The sequence below is a fragment of the Juglans regia genome, chromosome 5 (assembly GCF_001411555.2).
Source record: "Juglans regia cultivar Chandler chromosome 5, Walnut 2.0, whole genome shotgun sequence".
Lineage (NCBI taxonomy): Eukaryota > Viridiplantae > Streptophyta > Magnoliopsida > Fagales > Juglandaceae > Juglans > Juglans regia.
In genome coordinates this window covers 3371154-3396001 of record NC_049905.1, presented here as the reverse complement: position 1 = coordinate 3396001, position 24848 = coordinate 3371154, and the positions used below count along the sequence as shown (strand labels likewise).

Sequence of the window (24848 nt, the reverse complement as noted above, 5' to 3'; positions counted from 1 at the left end):
AACCAATCCATACCCAAAATTATGTCAAATCCAAACAACTTGAATACAATCATATCTGCATCCAGTGTCCTTCCTCCAAAATCTAAAGGACAGCCTAAAGCAACTTTAGAGCACCACACCATCTCACCATTTGGAAGTGCCACTACTAGAGATTGTGATAAAGGCTCCGTGACTAGATTACACATCCGTGCAAAAGTGGCGGACACAAAAGATCGAGACGCCCCGGAATCAAACAAAGTACATGCATAAAAATCATATAGGCAAACTGAACCTGAAGCAAACACATCCACCAGACAATTTCAAAAAAATCCAACCATACCAAACATTAAATCAAATTAAAATAACTAAATGCATACCAGTAATCACCACAGCATCGTGGGTCTCTGGAGCCCCATAATCCACATCACCAGGAGTCACTGCATAAACCCGAGCTTGTACCAACTGTCTCTGGTTGCCCCTTCCACCTCGTCGACCTCCTCGCGCTCCTTGCCCTCCTTGAACTTGACCAGGACACTCACGAGCAAAGTGACCCGGCTAGCCACATCTAAAACACTGAATTCCTCTCTGGCCGCAGTCGCCCTCATGGGCTCTATTGCACCTGTTACAAATTGGAGCTCGACCTCCAGCACGAACACCAGTGGTCGTCTGCGAACGGGCACTAGTCCTTTGCACGAACTTATGCGGCGACCCAGAACTACTTCCTTCACCAACATAACTCTGCCTCTTCTGACCCGGAGGGGAGCCTACTCCAAAACTATTTCCCCGCTCTGCAATGCTGGCCAAATCCACTAACTCTTGAAAGTCCTTAATCCAAAGGCAGGCCACTTGTCTACGTACCTCATGGCGCAAACCCTCCTGGAAACGCTCGACCCGTAACTCCTCAGTAGCAATGAGGTGAGGAGCGAACCGCCCAAGCTCCATAAATTTCCTTGCATATTGCTCGACAGTCATGTCTTCTTGAACCAAATTATTGAACTCCCGAGCCTTTTGCCTTCTCATCGAAACAGGAAAGAATCGGTTATCAAACTTTTTCTTGAAACGCTGCCAAGACACAACAGCCAAGGATCTCAACTCCATTTCTAATAGTGTCCGCTTGGTCTCCCACCAATTTGCCGCTTCACCTTGCAGCATATAGCTTCCATATAATACCATCTGGGCCTCCGTGCATCCACAGACTTCAAATGTTCTTTCCAAATCTTGAATTCACCTCCTAGCTCGCATTGGGTCCTCCTCCCCAGTAAAGGCAGGAGTCCTATACGTTAGGAAGCGCTCATAGGGGCACCCAACTTGGACTCCTCTACTTGAATCTCCTTGCGACGGTCGGAAATTTTGTTGAAGAAATTCTGTCATTCTATTTAACGCTCTTGCCATCGCATAATTTCCATCACCCCTGAATAGTTCATCTTCAGGCACATCAGCTTGCCTTCTTGGTCTCAGCATTTTCCTGTCATAGAGCATTCTCCAACCCCGCTTAAATCCAGATAAAACCAAACTCAACCAAAAGTAAACACCAACTAAAACAATAAAATCAAATAAATCAAATAACATCAATTAACATAAAATAAAATAACAATAAACTCATAATATAAAATAAATAACTTAACTTACCCCACTTAAACAAAAATTTTATTATTTTAAAATAATAAAATAATTTTCTGGTACTATCCTAAGGGACATGTGGTTTTACCCAGAGCCGAACTGCTCTGATACCACCTGTGGCGCCCCCAATCCCCCTTATATAAAAACACGGGGATCGAGACGCCAGGATGGTGACAACACGGTCACACATCCCAACGAAGTGCCAGTGTGTGTACATGCAACGGTGTACAAAAAAATAACGCAGCGGATAGTCAAGTAAGTACCATAATTTATTTACAATCAAAACATCAGTAAAATTTAAGTAGTAGTTATACAGTCATCCATAATAAAATATAATACAATAATTTCAGATAAATAAGCGAGTGATCCCAGATCACTCCTAGGGCGGAGCTGTCTCCTCAGGCTCACCCTCTTCCTCCTCATCTGCATCAAAATCTGCGTTACCACAAAATGGTATCGCAGGTAAGTATAACCCAAAATAACCACGTAATATAAAATGCATTAAATGCAACTAACATGCATGCACATGAAGAAATATGCATTTTTTCTCAACAGATCATTTTTCCCGAAAATGATTATTTTCAACACACGCCAAAATCCCATTTTGGCCCAAAATATCCGTAAAACATTTTCCCAGAAAATATTTTACACAGAAATCCAACTCACACTATTTTCCCAGAAAATAGTTCATTAATTCCATATGCACCATGGCCTCCCCTATGGACCATCCACACGTCCTGGCTTCGTAGCGGTGCTCAGTTCCGCGCCCGGCACGTACATGGCCAAGCATCCACACTACACAATGAGTGATGCCCAGTTCCGCGCCCAGCGCGTACGTGGCCAGACATCCTTTAGTCCCCGCCAGCAGAAGGACCACGAAGTCGGCACAAGACCATCTGGTCCGATCCCATTGTCGCCCGGCGACAATCCAGGGGACGTTACTCAGTATATTCCGCTCCCGAGTAACCAGAGGAGCTCCACCGAGATAATACCCCATCTCAGCTTGGGGTCGTGATACACACGCACCCACAATCCATTTTCACATGAAATCACAATTTTCCAAATCATGCATGAACATGAATGCAATACACGAAAACCCATTTTCCTTTACAAACATGAACATGCATGAAATAATAAAATGCACATGTACCAACACCAATCCAACAACCATCAATAACCAATCCCAACAAACCCAATCAAACAACTCCAATCACAAATCCATCCGACCCCCAAACTCCTCGGACTCAGTCCGACATGTTCAACCAAATACAGTGAAATGAGTTAGTGCAAAAATACATTTAAATTATGAAAGTTCTTTGGAGAAATACTTACAGTGCAATATAGCAATTTCTGAAGGATCACGAAGTTGCAAGAGGTGACGTCTGAGCAACGCAACAGTGTAAAATACACTATGGCCGTGGGTCACAAATACCAACTTTTCAACGGTGACAAACGAATACCCAAATTTGATAGAGTAGGGCCTAGGGAGGTCAGTGAAGCTGGTGGTGGTGGTGGTTGGCCGTGGGTGGTGACGCAAATGGTGGTTTAAGGCCAAAAATACCCAAAAAGGAAAAGTGGATGGTGGAGCTTCACCGGTGGCGGATCGGAGCTGGGGTTGGGTCCATTAGGTTGATAAGGGGTCGGGGATGAAGTGGTGAAGAGATGGTGGCTGGTGGTGGTGCGACAGCAGCGCACGAGCGAAATGAACGCCGATGCTTCAAGCCGTGCATGGAGGCTATTGGTGGCGAGTTAGAGGCTGAGATTTGTGGGGTGGTGTCGCCAACCGGTGGGGGAGGCGGTGGGCTAGGCAGTGTCGGGCACGGCGGCGCACGGCGGCGGGCTGGGTGGAGGGACGAAACGCACAGGGAGAGAGACGTCGCGTGCGGGAAGGGGAGGAGAAAGAAGAAGAAAAAGAAAAGAAAAGAAAGAAGAAAGAAAAAGAAAAAGGAGAAAAGAAAAAGGAAAAATTTAGGGAAAGAAATGAGGTCCAATCCTCACATCTTGGGTTACAAAAATGATCCAACGGAAACGATTTTAAAATAGCTAGTGAAATAAAATATTTCAAACACAATGATTATAATTAAAATAAATAATTAAACCCGATAATAATTTAATTTAATTTGAGAAGAAATTTAAACACACAACAATAATTAATTTAAGAAAGCGCTCAACGAAAATAATTTTCGTAAACTAAAAATCATAAAAATAACCCAACTAAAATTTAATAATTATGAAGCAAGAGGATAAATTTTTGCATCAATAAAATAAATTCATTCATTAAAAATACACTAAAATACGGGGTGTTACAAAAAATACATGTTTGTTATAAATCCAAAACCTCTCTAGCTATAACCCCACATTGGATTAGTTAAAATAATAATATTTTCAATTTTTTTTTCATATTTTATAATTACACTAACTATATGTTAATTAATAATTTAATTTGATACTTAGATTATTATTTTCCAACTTAAATATATTGTGGCTCAAAATTGGAAAACGATAATATAAGTAAATAAAATAATGATTATAAAGTGTGAACAATTAGACTTCAAATTTGGAGATGAACTTAAATGTATTGTAACTCAAAGTTGAAGATTTTAATGTATGCTAAATCCAATATAGTGATTTTAAATACAAATTCATCAAATTTTGAAGATGACACTCATTTGATGAGTCCAATATTAATGCTCTTAGTCAAGTAATTTATCATTTTTTTCTCACCGATTCCCTCTATCTATCTCTTGGGTTTCCTTCTTGATCTACTTCCCTAATCATCCTCCTCTTTCTCAACTTTTCTATATTTTAATTTTTTTAGTATCTATAATATATATTTTTGAATTTTTTTATTTCTAACATGTTTTAAGTTTTAAAATATTTTTGATATTTTTTAGTGTTTTTAGTTTTCTAACAAGTAGCTAATTATTGTCATGTGGCATGCCATGATCTGTCTTTTCTCTCATATATATATATATATATATATATATATATATTATATGTATGTATGTATCTAGGTATGTATGTATGCATATATGCATGTATGTATGTATGTATGTATGTATGTATGTATGTATGTATGTATGTATGCATGTATGCATGCATGTATGTATGTATGTATGTATGTATGTATGTATGTATGTATATGGATATGATGTTATATATTGCGTACAATAAGTATATTACAATTAATCACACTAAATTAAAATATCGATCTCATCCATGTACAACAAAACTTTTTGGGCATTTTTCATTTTTTCAATTGTTTTTCATTCTTTCTCATAAAATTAAATACAATTGAAAATAAGCATGCGATTGAATTATTAAAGAAAAACAACAACAACGAAAATATAATCTGAACATTATTGATATTTGATAATCAAGATAGTCAAATTAATAACGTATCTAAATAACAAAACAAGCAATATCCATTATATGCACATTATGAAAAAGGTATCATATTTTCACAATTGTTTATGATATCTATAAGTTATAAATATTGCATGCGTTGCACTGTATGTCATTTTACGTACAATCCTAAGTAAATTGTTTGAGGCTAAAGTGCTACATGTGTACGTGCGACTTGGGTGCATGGGAAATTAAAAGTTGTGATAATAAATAAATAAATAAATAAGGGGGAGAATTTGTGTATAACCTGTTCGTTCTTTAATATCGATGTATTTGTTAGTAGTTTCAAAACAACGTGAATCTCTTTTTATAGACATTCTCAGCGGGTCGATCTATACAATTGGGTAGAAAGTTCAATATTTTTGGTCGTGGTAATTTGTCGGAATTAACCTATGCGGTCTGGTTATGATCACTAGCTTTAAGCACTTTGACCAATTTTTAGGGGCGATAGGGCTAACCTGTACAAAATCAACTCGTGTTAGAATTGCACCTTGAGAGAAGAAAAAATGAAAAATGAAATAGAGAGAGCAACTGAGACCAAAAAATATTTGACACTTTTCGTTGAATTATCTTCTGCATTACACACTGTCCCTTTATATATTACACAAAACATATGGGTACAAAGATAAAGGTAAGTTGAAAAGAAGACAGCTAAGTTTCTATTCCTAGTATACAAACAATTCTGCAAAATGTACCTAAATGGTAGAGCAGCAGCAGCAGCATCCTAAAGGTATGCTGCAGGTTCCTTATACTTTATCATGGTGGCTACTGGTTCTGCCTTTGCAGTGTGGTGGTTGCATGTTCCTTTGTTGCAGTGCTGACAGAGTAGCCTTTTTGTAGCAGCAGCAGGGTTGCATTACTTCTTCATGGTCCTTAGATTATTCGAGTTTTGTGACTCCCCCTCAAGATGGGCATAGATATTTAAAATGCCAATCTTGGACAACAGAAACTGGAAATTTGCAGTGCTTAGTGCCTTAGTGAAAATGTCTGCAAGTTGAAACCTTGAAGCAACATGTAAAGGAGTGATAACCTTAGCCAACACTTTTTTTCTAACAAAATGGCAATCTAACTGAATGTGTTTGGTCATTTCATGGAAAACTGGGTTCTTGGTTATGTGCAAAGCTGATTGGTCATCACAGTATAGGGTGGCAGGCTTGGTATGCATAATGTTAAAAACTTTTAATAAGGAAATTAACCATACTAGCTCACAGCTTGTGTGAGCTAGTGCTCGATATTCTGCTTCTGCAGAAGAGCATGAGATTGTTTCTTGTTTCTTTGATTTCCAGCTAACCAAGGAATTACCAATGAAGACACAGAAACCTGTTATGGATCTCCTTGTTTCTAGGTAGGCTGCCCAATTTGAGTCACTGAAAGCCTTTAGTTGTAGATCACATTGAGAGGAGAAGAGTATACCTTGCCCTATTGAGCCTTTCACATATCTCAAAATTCGATGGGTAGCTTGCATGTGCACCTCACTTGGTCTGTCCATAAATTGATTGAGTATGCCTACTACATAAGTGATGTCAGGTCTGGTTATGGTGAGGTACATTAGTCTTCCCACAAGTCTTCTGTAGCTTGAGGGATCATTCAATGAGTCTGTAGCTGAGTGTGAGAGTTTGTGATTTGTTTCAATGGGTGTGCTTGCTGGTTTGCACCCAAGGAGCCTTGCATCCTCTAAGATCTCTAGGTAGTATTTTCTTTCGCACAAATGGATCCCAGTAGCTGACCTTGCAATTTCTAATCCGAAGAAAAATTTGAGGATGCCAAGGTCTTTAATTCTGAATTGAGAGTGAAGGTGGGCCTTTACTTTATCAATTTCTTTGATGTTGGAGTTGCCTATGACTATGTCATCAACATAGACAAGCAAGGCTATGAAACCATCCTCATTGTTTCTAGTGAAGAGAGAGTAATCTGATTTTGAGGGTTGGAACCCAATGGAAAGAGCTTCAGAAAATCTGGAGTGCCATTGCCTAGAAGCTTGCTTGAGTCCATAAAGTGATTTGTGGAGTTTGCAAACCAGCTTTCCCTTGGTGGTGGACTCCCCCTTACTGTGGTAACCAGGAGGCAATTCCATATATATTTCCTCATCCTACTTGCCATGAAGGAAGGCATTGTGCACATCTAATTGATAAAGGTGCCAATTGAGAGTAGCAGCTAAGGCAAGAAACACACTTACAGTTGTGAGTTTGGCAACTGGACTGAAAGTTTCTTGGTAGTCGAATCCTTCCCTTTGAGTGCAGGCTTTTGCTACTAATCTAGCCTTAGGCCTCTCTACTGTACCATCAGACTTGAGTTTAACCTTATAGACATATTTGCATCCCACTGCCCTTTTTCCCTTCAGGCAACACAATGATTATCCAAGTGTCATTCTCCTCTAAGGCTTTGAGTTCAGCATTCATGGCATCTTGCCAATACTTAGACTTAGCAGCTTCTTGGTAGGTTTGACGTTCTTGAAGGAGTGAGAGTGAGAGAGCAAAGGATTGGTGATGAGGAGAAAGATTTTTGTAGGAAAGGTAGTGATGGAGAGGATGAGCAGTTGGGATATGAAGTGAATGTGAAGATGAGTTCGCATGAGCTGTCTGGCAGTGATAATCATGGAGACAAGCAGGTGGGTGTCGAGTTCTATCAGACCTCCTGAGGGTGATAGGTGTTGTGTTGATTTGTGGAGAGGCAGGTGATTGTGTGTAAGGTGAGGAGGGTGGAGGCAGGTTGTGTTCATCATTTTGTGAGGTAAACTCAGTGGTGTTGTCTTCAGTAGGGGTTGAGGGAGTGAAATGTTGGGATGTGAAGGGAGAGGAGATGGATTCTTGTATAGGTATTGGAAGGACTAGGTTTTGAGTTGGTGGGGTGGTATCAAAAGTTTGGTGTTGAAAAGGAAAAAATGACTCATAAAAAATTACATCCCTAGAGACAAAACAAGAGTGATCTTCAAGATCATAAACTTTGTATCCTTTGATTCCAGGTGGGTAACCTATGAAAATTCATTTTCTTGCTCGAGGATCCATCTTACTTCTATTGACAATGGATGCAAAGCATAGACATCCAAAGATCTTTAAGTGAGAATATGAGGGAATAGATGAGAAGAGGGTTTCATAAGGGGACTTATTGTTGAGGACAGGTGTAGGAATTCTATTGATGATGTGTGCTACAGTCAACATAGCATCTCCCCAAAATTTGAGTGGAAGGGAAGCTTGAAAAAGAAGGACTTTGGCAATGGAGAGAAGATGTTGATGCTTCCTCTCCACCACCCCATTTTGTTGAGGGGTGTAGATGCAAGTTCTTTGGTGTAACATGCCTTGTGAATTATAGAAGTCTGTCATTTGAAATTCTAGACCATTGTCAGACCTCTCTTGCTTAATTTTGGCATCCAATTCATTTTTAATCATGTGAATGAAATTCTGTAGGATATTTCTTGTTTCAAATTTGAACTTCATTAGGTAGACCCAAGTGACTCAAGTTTTGTCATCCACAATGGTTAGAAAGTATTGATGGCCTTGAATGGAAGGATGGGAGTATGCCCCCAAATGTCATAGTGAATTAGTTCAAAAGTAGTAGATGTGGAAATGGAGCTCAAATGGAAAGGTTTCCTCTTTTGTTTAGCCAAATGATTGTGCATTGTATATCACTATTACATTTTACATTAGGAACATGAGATTGAATAACATTCATCTTTTCATGGGATACATGACCTAGTCTAAAATGCCATAGATCAAAGTTTTGTGGTTGACTAGAGCTTGAGTCTTCATTATTGGTGTGCTGACTAGAAGTTTATGTGTCTGATGGAAGGCCTTGAACAGCATGACAGGAACGGGGTTGAGGTCTGAGAAAATAGAGGCCATTGGAAACTTCAGCAAGACCAATCGTCATCCATGAAGATAGGTCCTGTATGAAGCAAAATTTTTCAAGAAAAATGATGCAAAGAGAAGAATCTTGGGTGAGCTTGCTGGCAGATATAAGACTGAAGGCAAAACTAGGCACACATAAGACATTTGTGAGGGTGAGTTTATCTGAAATTTTAACAGTGACCATATGTGTCACCTCAGCATATGTTTTGTTTGGAAGGTGCACTTGAGTGTGTTTCTTACAAGTGATGGTGGTGAGTAGTGAAATGGAGTAGACCATGTGGTTTGTGGCTCCAGTGTCGAGGATCCATTGTGAGTTTGATTTTTGATTTTTTCTTGTAGGAAAATGACATGCTTGTGAGACAATTTCTATGTGAGGGGTTATACCTGCCATGTTGGAGGAATGATGGCTAGGAGACTTGGCATCTGTGGTTGTTTGGAGGTCAGTGCTAGAATGGTTGGTTGGCATGTTCCTCTCCTTTGGGTTGAGCTGAGAAGTTTGAGCATTGAGAAGAGCTGCTATCTGCTGAATCTGTGCCTCAGTCAAGGGAAGTTCTGGGGCACTCGAGTTGTTGTTTTCTTGGTTTTGAGCATCAGCCTGGTTTGCTGAGTGAGTGTTTGGTCCATTAGTTGAGTACCCAGGTTTGGACTTGGTGAATTTGAAGTTAGGTGGGAATCCAACTAGTCAATAGCATTTCTCTCTTGTATGGCCTATCATGCTACAGTGGTAACAAATAATGTCTGTCTTGTCCTTCTTCTTGGCTTGACCATGGTAAGCAGCCAGCACTGATGATTCATTTGGGGGCATCACAAGGGATCTAACCTCCCTTTGTCTTTCTTCCTGCAACACTAGAGAGAAGACTCTATCTAATGAGGGTATGGGACTCGTAAGAATAATCTGATCTCTAATGGCATCATAGGTATCATTCAAGCCCATTAAAAACTTGAAAATTGAATCTGTTTGTTGGACTTCTCCTGTGGATTCTAAGGCTTTACAAGAGCACTGGCCACATGAACAATGGGGTAGTGGCCTATAGTTGTGCAGTTCTTCCCACACTGCATTAAGTTGGGTAAAGTAGTCACTCACAGATTGTGGCCCTTGAGTGATGGACCCTAGTTGCTGTTGTAGTTGATAGATGCGCACATTGTTAGGTTGTGCAAACCTATAGCTTTAAGCTTATCGCAAACTTCTTTGGCTGAGCTCACATATAGAACATTAGATTCAATTTCTTTTGAAATTGAGTTGAGAATCCAAGATAGGATCAAGTTGTTACGGTGGAGCCAAGGCACATAAAGGGTGCTGGTGAGTGCAGGAGTTTCAATGCTTCCATCCAGGAAACCAAGTTTATTTTTGATGGAAATGGCTAAGGTGAATGAGCGATTCTAAGAGAGGTAGTTAGGCCCTGTGGGGTGAGGTGTGACCACCACAGTGTTGGCATTATCACTGTGGTGCCAATAGAAAGGGCTGTTGGGGTCCACAGATGGGGAAGGTTTGTGTTGTGTTTTGGCCTCAGCCATGGGAGCAATAAGCTACAAATAAGATGATGTTTGATGATAGGAATGAAAGACGGAGGTTAGACCTGCTCTGATACCATGTTAGAATTGCACCTTGAGAGAAGAAAAAATGAGAAAGGAAATCGAGAGAGCAATTGTGGCCAAAAAATATTTGACACTTTTCATTGAATTATCTTCTGCATTACACACTATCCCTTTATATATTATACAAAACATATGGGTACAAAGATAAAGGAAAGAGGAAAAGAAGACAGTTAAGTTTCTATTCCTAGTATACAAACAATTCTGCAAAATGTACATAAATGGTAGAGCAGCAACAGCATCATCCTAAAGGTATGCTGCAGGTTCCTTATACTTTATCATGGTGGCTGCTGGTTCTGCCTTTGTAGTGTGGTGGCTGCATGTTCCTCTGTTGTAGTGCTGACAGAGTAGCCTTTTTGTAGCAGCAGCAGGGTTTGCATTCCTTCTTCATGGTCCTTAGATTATTCGAGTTTTGTGAACTCGATTGGTATGTCAATCTTATCTACAATACGATACAGTGTTTAATCTTTGTATTTCCAGGCTTGGCGAACATATTAAGGTCCCCCATAGTTCCAATGAAGGCACTACGGGAGTTAATCAAGCTGTGAAAAAGCTTAAAAATTTGATGGAAGAATTGATCGATATTATCAACTCACTAGCCGCCCAAATAGAGGCAAAGTTGAAAGACATGGAAAATACCCTCAAAGTTCTGAATGGTCACCTCGAAAAGCGATCTGATAAGAAGTAATATATATATATATATATATATTTATATATATATGATCAGAGAGATCATTATCATATGATCACTAGGCATGACCATGATCTCCATATAATATATATTAATAAATAATGAGTAGATGGTCATTAGATCACTTTGATCATATGTACTAACTAAGTTTCTATCATCTATATATGTTTGTTAATGCTTGCACACTACAAGAAATTAGGTCTTTTTCAGCGCTCAAAATCGTCGTAAATACCCATATTAATCGCTGCATTTGAGCTTTTCGGTGATTTTTAATTTATTGCATCTTCGACAAAATTAAAGTTTTTTTTTATCAATTTCAACGATAGGCAAAAATCATCACAAAAAAGTACTATTTTTGGCCATTTTTTTTCTATCGCAAATATCCAAAAAATCAACGGAAATGACCTTTTCGTTTACTTTTAAAAATGCTGAGAAAAGTTATTTCTGGCAATATTGACCACCGCAAATAACCCATTATTTTTCCCAGCGATTTAAATTATCGTCGGTATTAAGTATTTCCAGTAGGTAAGTGTAGCTGTAAAAGACTATTTGCGGCGACTTCATATCATCACAAATCGCAAATTGATTTTTGTGACGAAAAAAATATTTATGGCGAAGTTTACTCGCCGGAAATGGTGTTCCAAAAAATTTAAAAAAAAAAAATTGCACAAAACAGAATACAGAAAAAAATATTATACACATCCAAGTCAGGCTTCACAATTTTACCTTAGACTATGGATTGCACTAATATTCTTTTTACATACTCAAAAAACATCCAAAGTATGAGCTACTAATATAACCAAAATTGGCATCGACTATGCTTTACAATATACAGGTAATTAACCAACCAAAGAAAGCATTATGCTTCATAGTTGTTCTCTCCAATACACACTATTAGTATTTACCCTAATCCCCTTGTGTGATCCTGCTTTTAGAATTAGTATGCTCTACAAAACCTATTGATCTAAACCTCTATATGCAATATCAAAGACAAATTTTGTAAGAAGCCATGGGAAATATAGTAATTGTAATGGGAATTTCATAAGTTGCAGGAGCTATCACCCAAAGCCAGTCCAGGGTAGGTCAAATGTATTACTCACTGCCATTATAGCCTGTGAATGAGGAGTTGGCCTAAAAACACATGTTGAACTTTAACAAATTAGAAGTATATTAAAAGTTAAAAAATAAGCAAGCAAAAACTACACCATAATTGGCAACACGTCTGAATTCAATACAAAAAGCAGCTATAAGTGAGAATTGTTCAAAATCAAACTATCATTTTGAACTCATTTTTATTATCAAGCAAAAGCAAATCAAAATACTGGCCTACATGAAATCTAGTAATGACAGAGCTTCCTCCCAAAATGACTTAAGTTCTCTAAAGTCACTAGTATGGCTTAGATTTTCACTTGACCTAACAACTGACACCATTATGCAGTCCTTGTCTCTTCCCTAGACCAAAGGGCACGATAAGGAACAAATACATAAAGGGCTTGCACCATGAAACAAAATTCAAAATGAAATACATAAAGCTTCAATAGGATTATTCAGAGTCTTTTGATCTATCTCCTCAAAAGCAAGTAAAACATATGAGTTGTACTTAAAGATATGTAAGAAATCAAGCCAAATAACAAATAATTCATAAAAGGAAATGTTAACAAGAGTATAAATTATTGTATGCTTATTGACATGTATCAATAAATATGACTGGATTTGTCGGGTTCAAAACCTGCAATCATGAATCATCTAATACATCTCTATTAATTATATTTTTGAGAAGTAATATGGAAATTTAATATGAGGAACTTTAAAACCACAGAAGCCCAAATCAATGTCCCATAAAAACAGCATGAAAATTGGGAGAAAAAAGGACAATTAAAACTATGCTTTAATTCAATATCTGCGGGAGTCCCTCATGTAGGTCTCCAATGCACCAAATGGAACAGAATAGAAGAGGCACTTCTGCCAGTTGATAAATAGATCAGAAGCTACAAGATACATCACTCAAACTCAACACATCCAAGCTTGCATCATATCCAAGTACTAAAGGACGAAACATCTAAAACTTAAGTAGTTTGCATGCCTTTTAAAGGTAGTTAAAAGGATCAGATCTATATTATTGGAATAAGAAATTGAAAACTACATGTATCAGGAAATTCAAAACTATATGTTATTCTATATGTTTTAAAGGTAGCTGATGCTACCTGTTGTTCTACCCAACTCGACTAGCTCATGGCCAACTAAAAAGTAGTACATTTTCACACTACAATAGTATTCTCATCTGCTGGCGGGAAGAAATTTTTCATTAAATTGGATCAATAGATAAGAGACTGAGGTGGGAAAGAGGAGGTAGAAGGAATTCCTAGTTAATTCCTTATGTGCATTCATTTTGAGTGTTATTTGTATGTATAGTCAGTTTATTTCTGGTAATAAACATTTAACTCAAAAAACAGCAAGTAAATGCTTCCAATGAACATATAAGCTAGCATAGTAAGCCTAACTATGTATAGACCTAAACAGATCTGATGAACACGTATGTAATTAAGGCAACTGGATATTGAGAGTCTATAATGAAAGCAAGACTAGAGATATTCACTTTTAAAAGATGAAAAAACAAAACAAAAACCAATCCTCCAATGCAGGCCAAATGCAATATGTCCAGATAATTACAAAAACTTGACTCTTTTAGTACATTATACCTGCACAAGTACTTATTGCTTTCGAACTATAAGGATTGAGAAAAGAGATAGATCAACGTCACTTGTTAGTAAAGTTGCCTCTGCTAATAGAATTGCAGCTGACATGATACCAGGTAAGATAGCTAAGAGTTTCTTAAGTTGCTTTCTGAGGATGCATTGCCAACAAAATTCTGCATAAGGAACCACTAAGGCTTGAAATATACTTCCTGAAACAATGGATATAAATGTCTAAGTTCATGAATAAACAACCTGAAACATATATTGAGACGGACTCAATAAGCAAAAGAGTAAAGAGTAAACATCTAGTTGAAGTACGACGTTTGTAATTTTTTACTGTATCCTCCAGTTCAAGGGCCTCCATGACATATGTCATATATTCATTGAAACAATATGGTAAATTAGATTCAGCAAAAGTACAACTTTAAATTATACACAGCCAAAGGCGAGCCGACCTTTACCTTTCCAAAATGAAGTTCGCTTGCAATTGAGTAGGTAGTAATACACACCAACAAGCAAGCTAAAAATTCACTAAAGTGATGCTGGTTTTTCCACGTTCAGTAGGCTAACATTCCATGTTTAAACGTGGCTAACATTCCATTCCATGTTTAAACGTGGAAAACATGCTTTTCTTGTAAAGCATAATCAGAAATACAAATATAAGCACTATTTACTCCTCCAACAAAGTTCAAGCCCATCCAAGATAGTTCTTAAATCATTTATCTTTTCTTGTAAATTAATACACACTCAGAGCATTAGCATTGGATAATGCACAAACACTATAATCACTACAATAAACAATATAATCCCAACAAGGAAACAAGCAAACTAGACCAATGAAACAAATGAGTGAGAGGGGAATATATCTAGCACATTCTCTTCCACATTAACCTAAACCAAACTGAAATAAAAACAAAAAAAACAAAAAAAAAAATCAAATCTAGGGTCCAAAATCATGAGATCTTAAACATCTTACCCTGAGGTGTTTTGCCATGTCCTTCTCATTGCAATGTCACAATAGAGCACAAGACTAGAAAGCATTATAAAATCCATCCATCGATAATACATTAGATCTAAAAATAATATGTTACAAAAATAAATAAAAAAATACGAGTGAAACGTTTCACTAGTATTTCCAACACAAGCAACAACTTTATTTCCAATAAGCTCAAGACAGGTACGAGTCATAGCCTAGACATTGGGATGAAAGAGAGGAGGAAGCTCACGCACCGCTCAGTTAGCTATACAGAACATTTTCCCTATGCTGCCTAAGCAGGGTGTGGAGACGGAGCGGTTATCCTCCTTTCTGCAAGCAATTTAAGTGAAAAGTTACCATGCTATTCTCATATGGAAGATTCATATCAATCAACTATTCTTTTTTTGTTTTTCTAAAAAAAAGAAGAAAATAAATAAATGACTAGAAGATAAAAGCAATATGAAACCCATGCTGCATATACAGCCAGATTTGTACTGTGTTTCATAAGTAGTGACTAGATGACATCAAGAGATCGTTGTGTCATTTGCTATAGCAGACCTGTGTCTTTTATGCTAACTTCATCTTACATGCATATAAGTCATGTCTTTTATGTAAAGTAAATAAAGTTAACAATTGGTTCATAACGATATTGTATATTATGAAATTTGTTTGAAGGTTCAAACTATAAAAAGTTTAAATGCTTGAAGGTTTTCAATTATTTGATTCATGACATGCACTTGGTTATAGATTTCAGAACCTACTAAAAAAAAAAAAGAACAACCACCACAAAAGCCAACTCATATTATCTTTTGGGCTCTCACTTTCTGTCACAACTGACTTTGTTTGTAGTGTGTGCTTTAAGCTCTTTTATCAATACCCATTTTGAATATTCAACTAATCATTCTAGATAGAGTAATGCTGGGCACCAGCCTACATCCATTTTTTTTTTCTTCAACTCAACACAGTGTGTTGAGGATGTTAGGCTGCAGCAAATATTTTTACTTCTAGATAAGAATAATCGATCAATAGCTCTTCAACAAAGCAATCAATTCACTTAAATTATTACAAAATAACAAGTGTCACCACCATGATCAATTGAGGGTCTGGAAAGAGCTAGAAGGCCAAAGAAGTACTCACTCATCTCAAAGGTTGGAGAGACTTAATTTAATTAGAGAAAGTGCTGCAAATGTCCTAATTTCTTCATGTTTTTTCTTTACAATTTACCCATTTTTCCATTGGGTATATATCATATAGAATATAGCTGATAGATGATCTCTATTCTTCATGACAAGCATTAACTCCTAATTTCTGAATATAAAATTATTTCAAAATGTCCCAAACTACTCCTTAGCTTGATGCCACTAAAATATAATGGGATAGCTTAGTCAATGTCTCAAAGCAATCATTGAGATTTAGACGAAGAAATTACGGTGAAATTTCACTTCAAGAAAAGAGCCACGACAAATATTGTATCCTATTTCTATATAAACTTAATTTGCAAGTAAGAAGAACACAGACACACATAATATAAAGCAATAAAAAGGTGATGGAGACACTGATAAGGAGTTATCAGGACAACAACTCATTTTAATAGCTTAAGGTAGAAACAACATGAGGACACCAAAAAGCAAAAGAAATTACGGATAAACAAAGAAGATGACAATCACCACATTAATACATGCATATCCAAATAAATAAATAAATAAATAAATAAGAAGAAGAAGGAAGTTGAAAGAAGAAAGAAACACCCTGCCCATAGGCATGTTTAAATGGGCATTCCATGGTCCTCCATTTACAGCTCTCAAACCCATGAGAAACAGAAACTGATGGATAAAAGGGGTCCTTCATTTCGGTACAAATTACGTTGCTTTACCAAACAACAAATTCACAAACCAATAACACATTTTGACACCTATATCAAACCATTGAGGACAAACTTAACACAAATTGGAATAGTAATGTTCTTACTCAACAAACTCTGCAACCCATAGAAAGTGCCCATCACAAAGTAGGAATTTCATGCAAAAATCCATCAAACTGTGGTGTGCAAATTAAAAATATCACCTAAAAATTATGAACATCTAATACACACATCAACATGTAAACAAAATGCAGCCCGAAAAAATTTTTCTCGTGCAAAAAAGGACATGTTTTTTTACTCAAATATCCCAAAATTATATAAGAGTATCTTACCAATGTTAATTGGCGACAACCGAGTGGAGGAGAGGACGAGGAGGACGTGATCAACAAAACCCTATTAATCGGCTTAGAAAATGTCAAAAGAGGTCAATTTTTGAACTGGAAATCGCAGAAAATCGAGAAATACATAGAAAATTGGTGTTTATTGTGCTAAGAGGAAATGTAGAACAGGCTAGCCACGGGCGCCAAATCAGTGGAGGCAAATTCGCTATCAATGGTGGTTTTCGGTGGAAGAGGACAGTCATGTAGCAACAGAAATGGGTGGGTTTTGATTAATTTATAGGTAGAGAGAAAATGGAGAAGACGAATTTGGGAAAGAAAGGGAAATAGGGATTCCTGAGCACTGTAGGGGTTAAAGTCGAAGGGAGGGGAAAATAGAGTTTTTGTGCGTATTCGCACCTGCTTCTAAAAACACATTTCAACAATTCTAATATGCCACAAATAAGCATTCATTAGCCAGAGATGACTTTTACGACAAAACCTTTCGCCGCAATAATTATCTATTATGGCGATTTCCCTATTCGATGGAAATATGATGCCGCTACAGTAACAATATTTTGTTGTGACGAAATAAATCGCCGCAATAGATAGAAAAGTTGCATCAAAAGAGAACAATACTATTCTCCCTCAGCATTTCCATACTTCACGAAAAAAAATGTGGCGAAATGAAAATTCGCCACAAATAAGGGCTATTTGCGATGAATTTTGTTGCGACAATTTTAAAATCGCTGGAAAAAGCCTATTTTCTTGTAATGTTGGTGTCGCACTTTGTACGTACCTACGTACTAGCTAGTTTGGTATTTAATTTCAAAATGCATGCATGCATGCAAGTGTGTTCTATGTTTATCATCATCTATATTCAGCGGATCATGTATATTAACGTCGTTTGTGCTTAATTGGTTTCTCATATATATGTAAGTACGTACCGTACGTACGTATGTCTGCAGATATCATGTTACCATCTATCTTATTATTATTATTATTAAGTGGGAGTCTCATAATTAGTTATATGGTTGAAAAGATTAGAATAAAAATAAATAAATAAAGCTTACCAGATTGGAGGATGATCAACCATTCGATTGATCTCCACGGGAAGAAATTATGTGCGCAAGGGGGAGACCAACTCGAGAAAGAAAATATGCGAAAGAGGGAAGAGAATTGAATGTGAGGTGCAATGTGTACATTTTGGGTTGTATGTGGAGCCTGATTTGTGACCAGGAAAATCGTAGAACAGAGAGTTCACTCGTTTGTCGCTCGATCTTGGCTCGAGCTACGAAACTCAAGGTCAACTCGTGAGTTTACTAGAGGTTGGCTCAACAATGGGCTTAAGTAAAGCTCAACCCGTTAGTTCGCTTAAGGCTTGCTAGACAGTAGCCTCGAGCGAAGCACAAACCCTAATGTTCGGTCGACTGCCGCTTGATATATACACTGCTCGAGCCAATGTTGATTGGTTGTTCGCTCGACGAGCGCTCGACATGCCGCTCAAGCGAATGACCTAGTTTTGCCTATTAGGGCTTCCAATGCCTATGTTTTCGAAGTTATTTCACTGTTTGTCTCATCATCATTGTGTCTGGGTGTGGTGACTCTGAATGTTAATACCACTACAACTGGTATCAAAGCTCTTGGTTGGAGTTTGGGGCTAAACGATGTCTCGAGACGACATGAAGATTGGGATCGAGAAGTTCGATGGCATAGACTTTGATTTTTGGAGGATGCAGAACAAGGATTATCTCTACGAGATGAAGCTCCACCTTCTGTTGGGACTGAAGCCAGAGAGCATGGATGATGCTAAGTGAAACTTGCTGGATTGACATGTTTTGGGAGTTATTCTACTGACGTTGTCCAGATCAGTTGCGCACAACGTTATCAAGGAGAGAACCACGACAGATCTCATGGCGGCTTTGTCTGCTATGTATGAAAATCCATTTGCAACTAAAAAGGTGTATCTGATGATAAAGTTGTTCAATTTGAAGATGTCAGAACGTACACCTGTTACTCAACGCCTGAATGAATTCAACACTATCACCAATCAATTATCGTTGGTCGAGATTGATTTTGATGATGAGATAAGTGCATTGATTCTATTGGCATCATTGCCAAATAGTTGGGAGGCCATGAGGATGGAGCTGAGTAACTTAGCCAGCAAGATGAAATTGAGTTATGATGACGTGCTCGACATGATTCTTGCTAAGAAGGTACGTAGATAGGACTCTAGGGTTGTGGCAAGTCGGGCCACATCAAGAGAGAATGCCAGAATCAAGAAAGTACTAGGGATGACGTTGTGAATGCAGTGGCTAAAGAAATATAGGACGCTCTATTTCTTAGAGTGCACAATCCAGTTGATGATTGGGTGATGGATTCAGGGGTTTTGTTCGATAGCACATCTCATCGAGAGATCATGCAGAGGTTTGTTGCTGGTGATTTTGGGAAGATGTAAACTATTGATGGAGAGGCACTGGATGTAGAAGGACTAGGCGACGTGTGTATCGCACTTCTGAATGGGAGTGCGTGGACTTTGCAATAAGTCAAGCACATTTCAAACTGAAGACAAGTCTAATCTCTGTGGGACAGCTTGACGACAATGATCATACTCTAGCATTTTTTGGAGGAGCGTGGAAGGTCACTAAGGGTGTGCTAATCTTAGCGCATGGTAATTTGACATCAGGGTTTAGTGATGTGCAGGCAAATACAAAGTTGTAGAATGGAAGGCTTGGTCGTGCACAAAAGATGAGGAAGCAAAAAGGAGTCAGCTTTTTAGTTCTTCATGTTAGCCTGGAAACCACAGTGCAGAACAGAGGTATGAGACATGGGAGCAGAGCATCTAGAGTTCCAAGGACGTCTATACCGAGGGTTGATGCTTGTAGAATTGCGAAGACAATAGGACCTCAACGGTGGACACCTACGTTAAATCATATCCTACTGACAAAAGATGGTGAGCCATGGAAGAATAGGAAAAGCTTGCGAAGTGGGAGATCTAGCAAGTGGAAGTTGGCTGAGAGTGCCTGGATGGGTTTGAGACTAAAAATTCTCACTGCAGTGGAAGTTGGGAGTCTCTCAATGAATGTGCTGAGTAAGGGCGTTGTTTGTGATAGACTGAAGTCGGAGTCAACTTCAGTGTGTCTTCTGGCTTCAAGACAAGAGTTGTGAGCTGCAGAGGTGATAGGGCTTGGGCTTGAAACAAGGATTGGCATGTGGAGAACCAGTCTCCAAGTGGGAGATTGTTAGGTTGTATGAGGAGCCTGGTTTGCGAGTAGGAAAATCGTAGAATAGAAAGTTCACTTGATCGTCGCTTGACCTTGGCTCAAGCGATGCTCGACTCGTGAGTTCGCTCGAGGTTGGTTTGATAGTGGGCTCAAGTGAAGCTCAACCCAAGAGTTCACTCCAGACTCGCTTGATAGTGGGCTTGAGCGAAGGCTCGACAGATTGCTAGCTCAAGCACCGCTTGATGTTGGGCTCGAGTGAAGCACAAACACTAGTGTTCGCTCGAGCACCGCTTGAAACACTGCTCGAGTCAAATTTGATTGGTTGTTCCCTCAAGGTGAGCTTGACACGCTGCTCCAGTGAAGGACCTTGTTTTACCTGTTAGGTTTTCCAGCACCTTTTGTTATATATATGTCATATTTTGGCCTTACTCTATACGATTTTCAGCAAAATTAGAGAGAATAAAGAGAGGCAAAGGGTGAGAGCATATTGAGAGAGAAAAAGCCCTAGAGAGAGAGTTAGGATTGTGTGAGTTGAGAGTTGCTCTTATAACTCATTGAATGATTGTAATCTCCTCTGGAATAAAATTTCATGCGGTTCTTTGGACATAGGTACATTGCCAAACCACGTTAAATTCTGTGTGTCGTGTGTGATTGCTTTTTTCCTATATTTCCGCACTTATTTCACTGTTTGTCTCATCATCGTTGTGTGAAAGTTTGGTGACTCTAATTGTTTATACCACTACAGTACGACCTAATTTCTGGTCAAACACTCCATTCATATAGTTAGTGAGAGAGATGGCGATGAGACAAAATCGTGAAAGGGAGAGAAGGATCAAAGGAAAGAAGAGAGAATCGGGAAAGAGAATCAAGAAATGGAATAAAATATTGCCCGCGAGGAGAGAGCTAGTGAGAAAACAAGAAGGAAATAAATATGAGAGGTTGCAGAGAAAACGAAGAGAGAACGTATGGAAGAGATAATGTACACCGTATTGCTGCTTATTCTTACTTATTTATATGTTTTTACGTTTTTTGTAAGGCTGGAATTTTTAGTTTTTACTTTTGGCCAGGTTGTAACATTTCTCCTCTCTCCCTTCTCCCTGTATGGCTACTGACGGTTTGTTGCTCAACATCCTCTATGAACGTTGAGATGGTGGTTGTCTCGTGGGTTAATTACTTATATTCTCCATGGTTGTTACCCTACCTCCATGTCCATGGAAAAGGAGGTTTCCACGTGGACTTGGAGGTACCGTACTTGAGTGCCTCATCTAAAGTTGTAGCTATCTTGTACGAGCAAATGTGGAATCAATTGCTAGCTGTTTGTTATCACCACTTTTAATGAGTCCATTAACTAATTGTGAATGTTATGATCATGTTTCAAGATCTTGGAAATATACGATTGAGAGAACACAATGTGTGATTTTTCTTTGATAATTAAGAACATGACCGAACTAACATCGATCTATTCTTTCCCCTTTTTGGGGCACTTAACTTGCTTCTTTTTTTTTTCCTTGTTAACAGATATAGTGCCTTCTTCCCTAGATTTTGGTGGTTTTAATGTTACATATTAAAGTACTTTTTATCTCAAATAAGCTAAAAGTACGTGTATCATTTTTTATACTTTTCCTCAAATATTTTTTTTTTTAGATAACGCGGAATGTATTTCTAATTTTAATAAGATTTTCAAATGGAAAAAATACCTATACAACTTTAAAATAATTACATGTTTATCATTTGATCTTACCAGATGCACGACACTACAACTTTCAAATGACCTTTTATATCATTTGTACCTCGAAAAGTACTTTCTTATTTTATTTCCAAATAAATATAACATGTTTAAAAATGCTTTAAATATATAATTACTGGGAACGTTGTGTTTCATATGGCTTGCGCCGGGTCCTAGCAACTCGGCTTAAGGTCCAGTAACTTGCAACACAACAACAAAGAGAGGGCTCGGTGGAGGTTAGGGGAGGCTCCAATGCTTAAGTCAGTCATCTTCCTAGGAGAATTCTAGGAGAATCAGAATTTCCAGAGAGAGTTCTTCGTACCTAGAGCATGACTTTCATACGAGGTTTTGAGAGACATCCCGTAATATGTGTCAGGGGTTTGTGTCACCCCACAATTGCCCCAGTCAGGCCTTTTAATGCTGCATGGCATCTGAGGTGGCGCCATTAATGAGGCACGGCTCCCCGGGTGTGCTCTCGACTTTGGGTGATTGGCACTATCACTTCTCGTTCCCATTGTTAGAGAATGGAGGGTTGCCCGTGCTTCGCATTTGCTTGTTGGTGTATAACTTTTAATGCTAGGTGTCACAGGTGGGCATCAGGGTTGGCTCATCCCTCTATCCACCTTTGTTTAATTTCCCGCATGATGTATCATCTTTCAGCTAACATAATTTGTGGGTCGAGCTCTTTTGGTGGTTCCTGGGCCATGGGACGTTGAGGTCTAGGTCGAAACAGGCTTTAATGTCTTGCCCAGGCTCAACCCAGTGGGCCAAGAAGGGAGTATCCCTTCCAGTTATCCCATTAATTCTTATCAAGCGAGTTCGGTGGAAATTTCCTTATTTTTAGGGGCATTTTGGCGATATGTCTTTGACAGATTAATGTACACTTGAATGCACCCATATGGCTTATTTGATCTAAGTAATGGTTGATGGTTTCCCTCTTTGCGTCGCTTCGTTCAGCACATATTGTGGGATTTGCACCTGGCCTTTCTCCCTCTCGCGGCGCATGTCTGTTCGTTGTCTAGGGGATTCTGATCGAAGTGGGCATCAATTTAAGCTTAGTCCCCTTCCCATTTTTAGTCCATTTGCTTTTACTCTCTTTCAGAGCCTTCGAATCTATCTTCTTGCTCTTTTGCGTTCTTGTCTCTTGCTTTCTTGCTTCCTTCTCCTCTCTTGTTGCTTCACAACCCGTTTCTGTTACTTGTTTCCATGACACCCAAGAATACTTCCCGTGCTGCTCACCCCTCCGAATTCTCCAAGACTCTTAGTGGGATGGACTTTCCAGAGGTTTACACCAAATCCCAACATTTTGATGGGTTCAATTGGATGTTAGAGGTTACTCCAACGTTTCTGAGGTCACTAAAAGCCTTTTTTGGAGTCCTAGAATCCATCATTTTCGAGGTCCCTAAGGCCCGTGAAGGAGTCGTGGGCTCTGAGAGTTACGCCTAGAAGGTGGCGTTATACCTAGATATGTTTACCAGCGTATTACAGCTCCTCTTTTGTTGACCAATTTGTGAACTGTTGGACTTCCTCCGTTTGGCTCTTTCACAGCTCCACCCCAACTCATGGAGGATTCTAGTGTATTGCTAACCTAGAGCACTCGAACCTTATTGTCTAGGACTTCCTTCTAACCCATAGCCTATTGATGTAGAAAGGGAATACTTGCAGTTTTCAATCTCGCCAAGGGTACATGGTGGTCCTATTGGAGCAATGGTACAACCAGATTAGAGACTAGACCGGACAGTTCTTCTTTCTGTCCAGCAAGGGGTGGGAGTTCCCAGCCAGACAGACTTCTCGGCAGGAGTACCCCATACATTCTATATGGGGCGTCGTTTCGGAGGACTAAGAGATCCGCTTGAAACCAACCCCGGAGGAGATGAGCCAATTGGAGATTGTCCAATCCAGGTGAAGGTGCACCAGGTCGACATTTACTCTAAGGCCCTATTGGAGGAAGCCAGTATAGGTCAGTACTTGGTCCTCGTGGCACATGCTCTCTTTGACGATTATTGTGTCCTATGCGATCCACTGCCTATCAGGATCGCAAGCGCCCCCCAAGTCCACCATTGGAAGGGAAATGGAAGAAGCCTTAGGCCGACGAGCCTGGGGACAACAACCCTGACTCTGCTCCAACACCCCCTCTTGGGCAATCCTATGGCGCATTTGACTCCCACGTGTGATTTGGTGGAAGTCGTGACACCGGGATGATGACTGCAAGGATCACTCACCCCCATGATAAGTGCTCCGAGTGTGTATAACATGCAATTAGTGTACAATTATAATAATCACAACAGAGAAAAGAAAGAGGCATACATACTAAGTACTAGAAAAATTAAAAAGAGTACAACAACAAATGTCCTCCAACAGGATTATACAGTCATCCAACAGGAAAATTAAATAATGGAAGAAAATCATAACATGGGGGAAACAAATCTCATATCACCAAAGCAACATAACATTAGCAAGTCACACATCCGGCGGAGCCGGTCCCTCAGGCTCATACTCAGTCTCTGCGTCAAAGTCTACGGTTCCGTTAAGACGGAATCGTAGGTGGAAACACCACAGTGAGATTATGCAATCTCAGTAAGTAAGCAACCAAACAACATTCAAAAGATTAAAACATATTAATACAACCAATATTTCCACATCCATGCAGTAAAACATAAATGAACAAATCCACCCTTTTTTCCAAAAAGATGCATTTAATTACTCTTGCCCAAAAAACCTCATTGGCCCATATTTAACCATTTATTTTATTAAGCATGCGCTATGGTCTCCTCTATGGACCATCTACACAACTTGGCTCTCTTTGTAATATCACGGGTAACGTCCGTGCATGTGACTTTGTAACAAACAATGCCCAGCTTCGCGCCTGGTGTGTGCATGACTAAGCATCCTCTATCCCCGCCAGCAAAGGGCCA

At 38.9% G+C, this 24848-nt stretch overlaps 1 protein-coding gene and 1 long non-coding RNA gene across 3 annotated transcripts; both read right to left on the bottom strand.

The window, feature by feature from the left end:
• Positions 1 to 1203: 1203 nt before the first annotated feature.
• Positions 1204 to 7078, bottom strand: LOC108999369 (uncharacterized mitochondrial protein AtMg00810-like). The gene is made up of 2 exons (XM_018976263.1): positions 6214 to 7078; positions 1204 to 1514 (listed from the first exon to the last, which is right to left on the bottom strand). Exons 1-2 carry the CDS (start codon positions 7076 to 7078, stop codon positions 1204 to 1206), a joined length of 1176 nt encoding a protein of 391 aa, XP_018831808.1.
• A 4776-nt stretch (positions 7079 to 11854) lies between these two features.
• Positions 11855 to 17382, bottom strand: LOC108990516. Of its 2 annotated transcripts, XR_004801537.1 has the most exons (4): positions 16999 to 17382; positions 15060 to 15135; positions 13833 to 14038; positions 11855 to 12264 (listed from the first exon to the last, which is right to left on the bottom strand). It is a non-coding gene; the product is annotated as an uncharacterized LOC108990516 (long non-coding RNA). The 2 variants fall into 2 exon arrangements; XR_004801536.1 differs by lacking the exon at positions 11855 to 12264 and having other exon boundaries at positions 13551 to 14038.
• Between the last annotated feature and the right edge of the window lie 7466 nt (positions 17383 to 24848).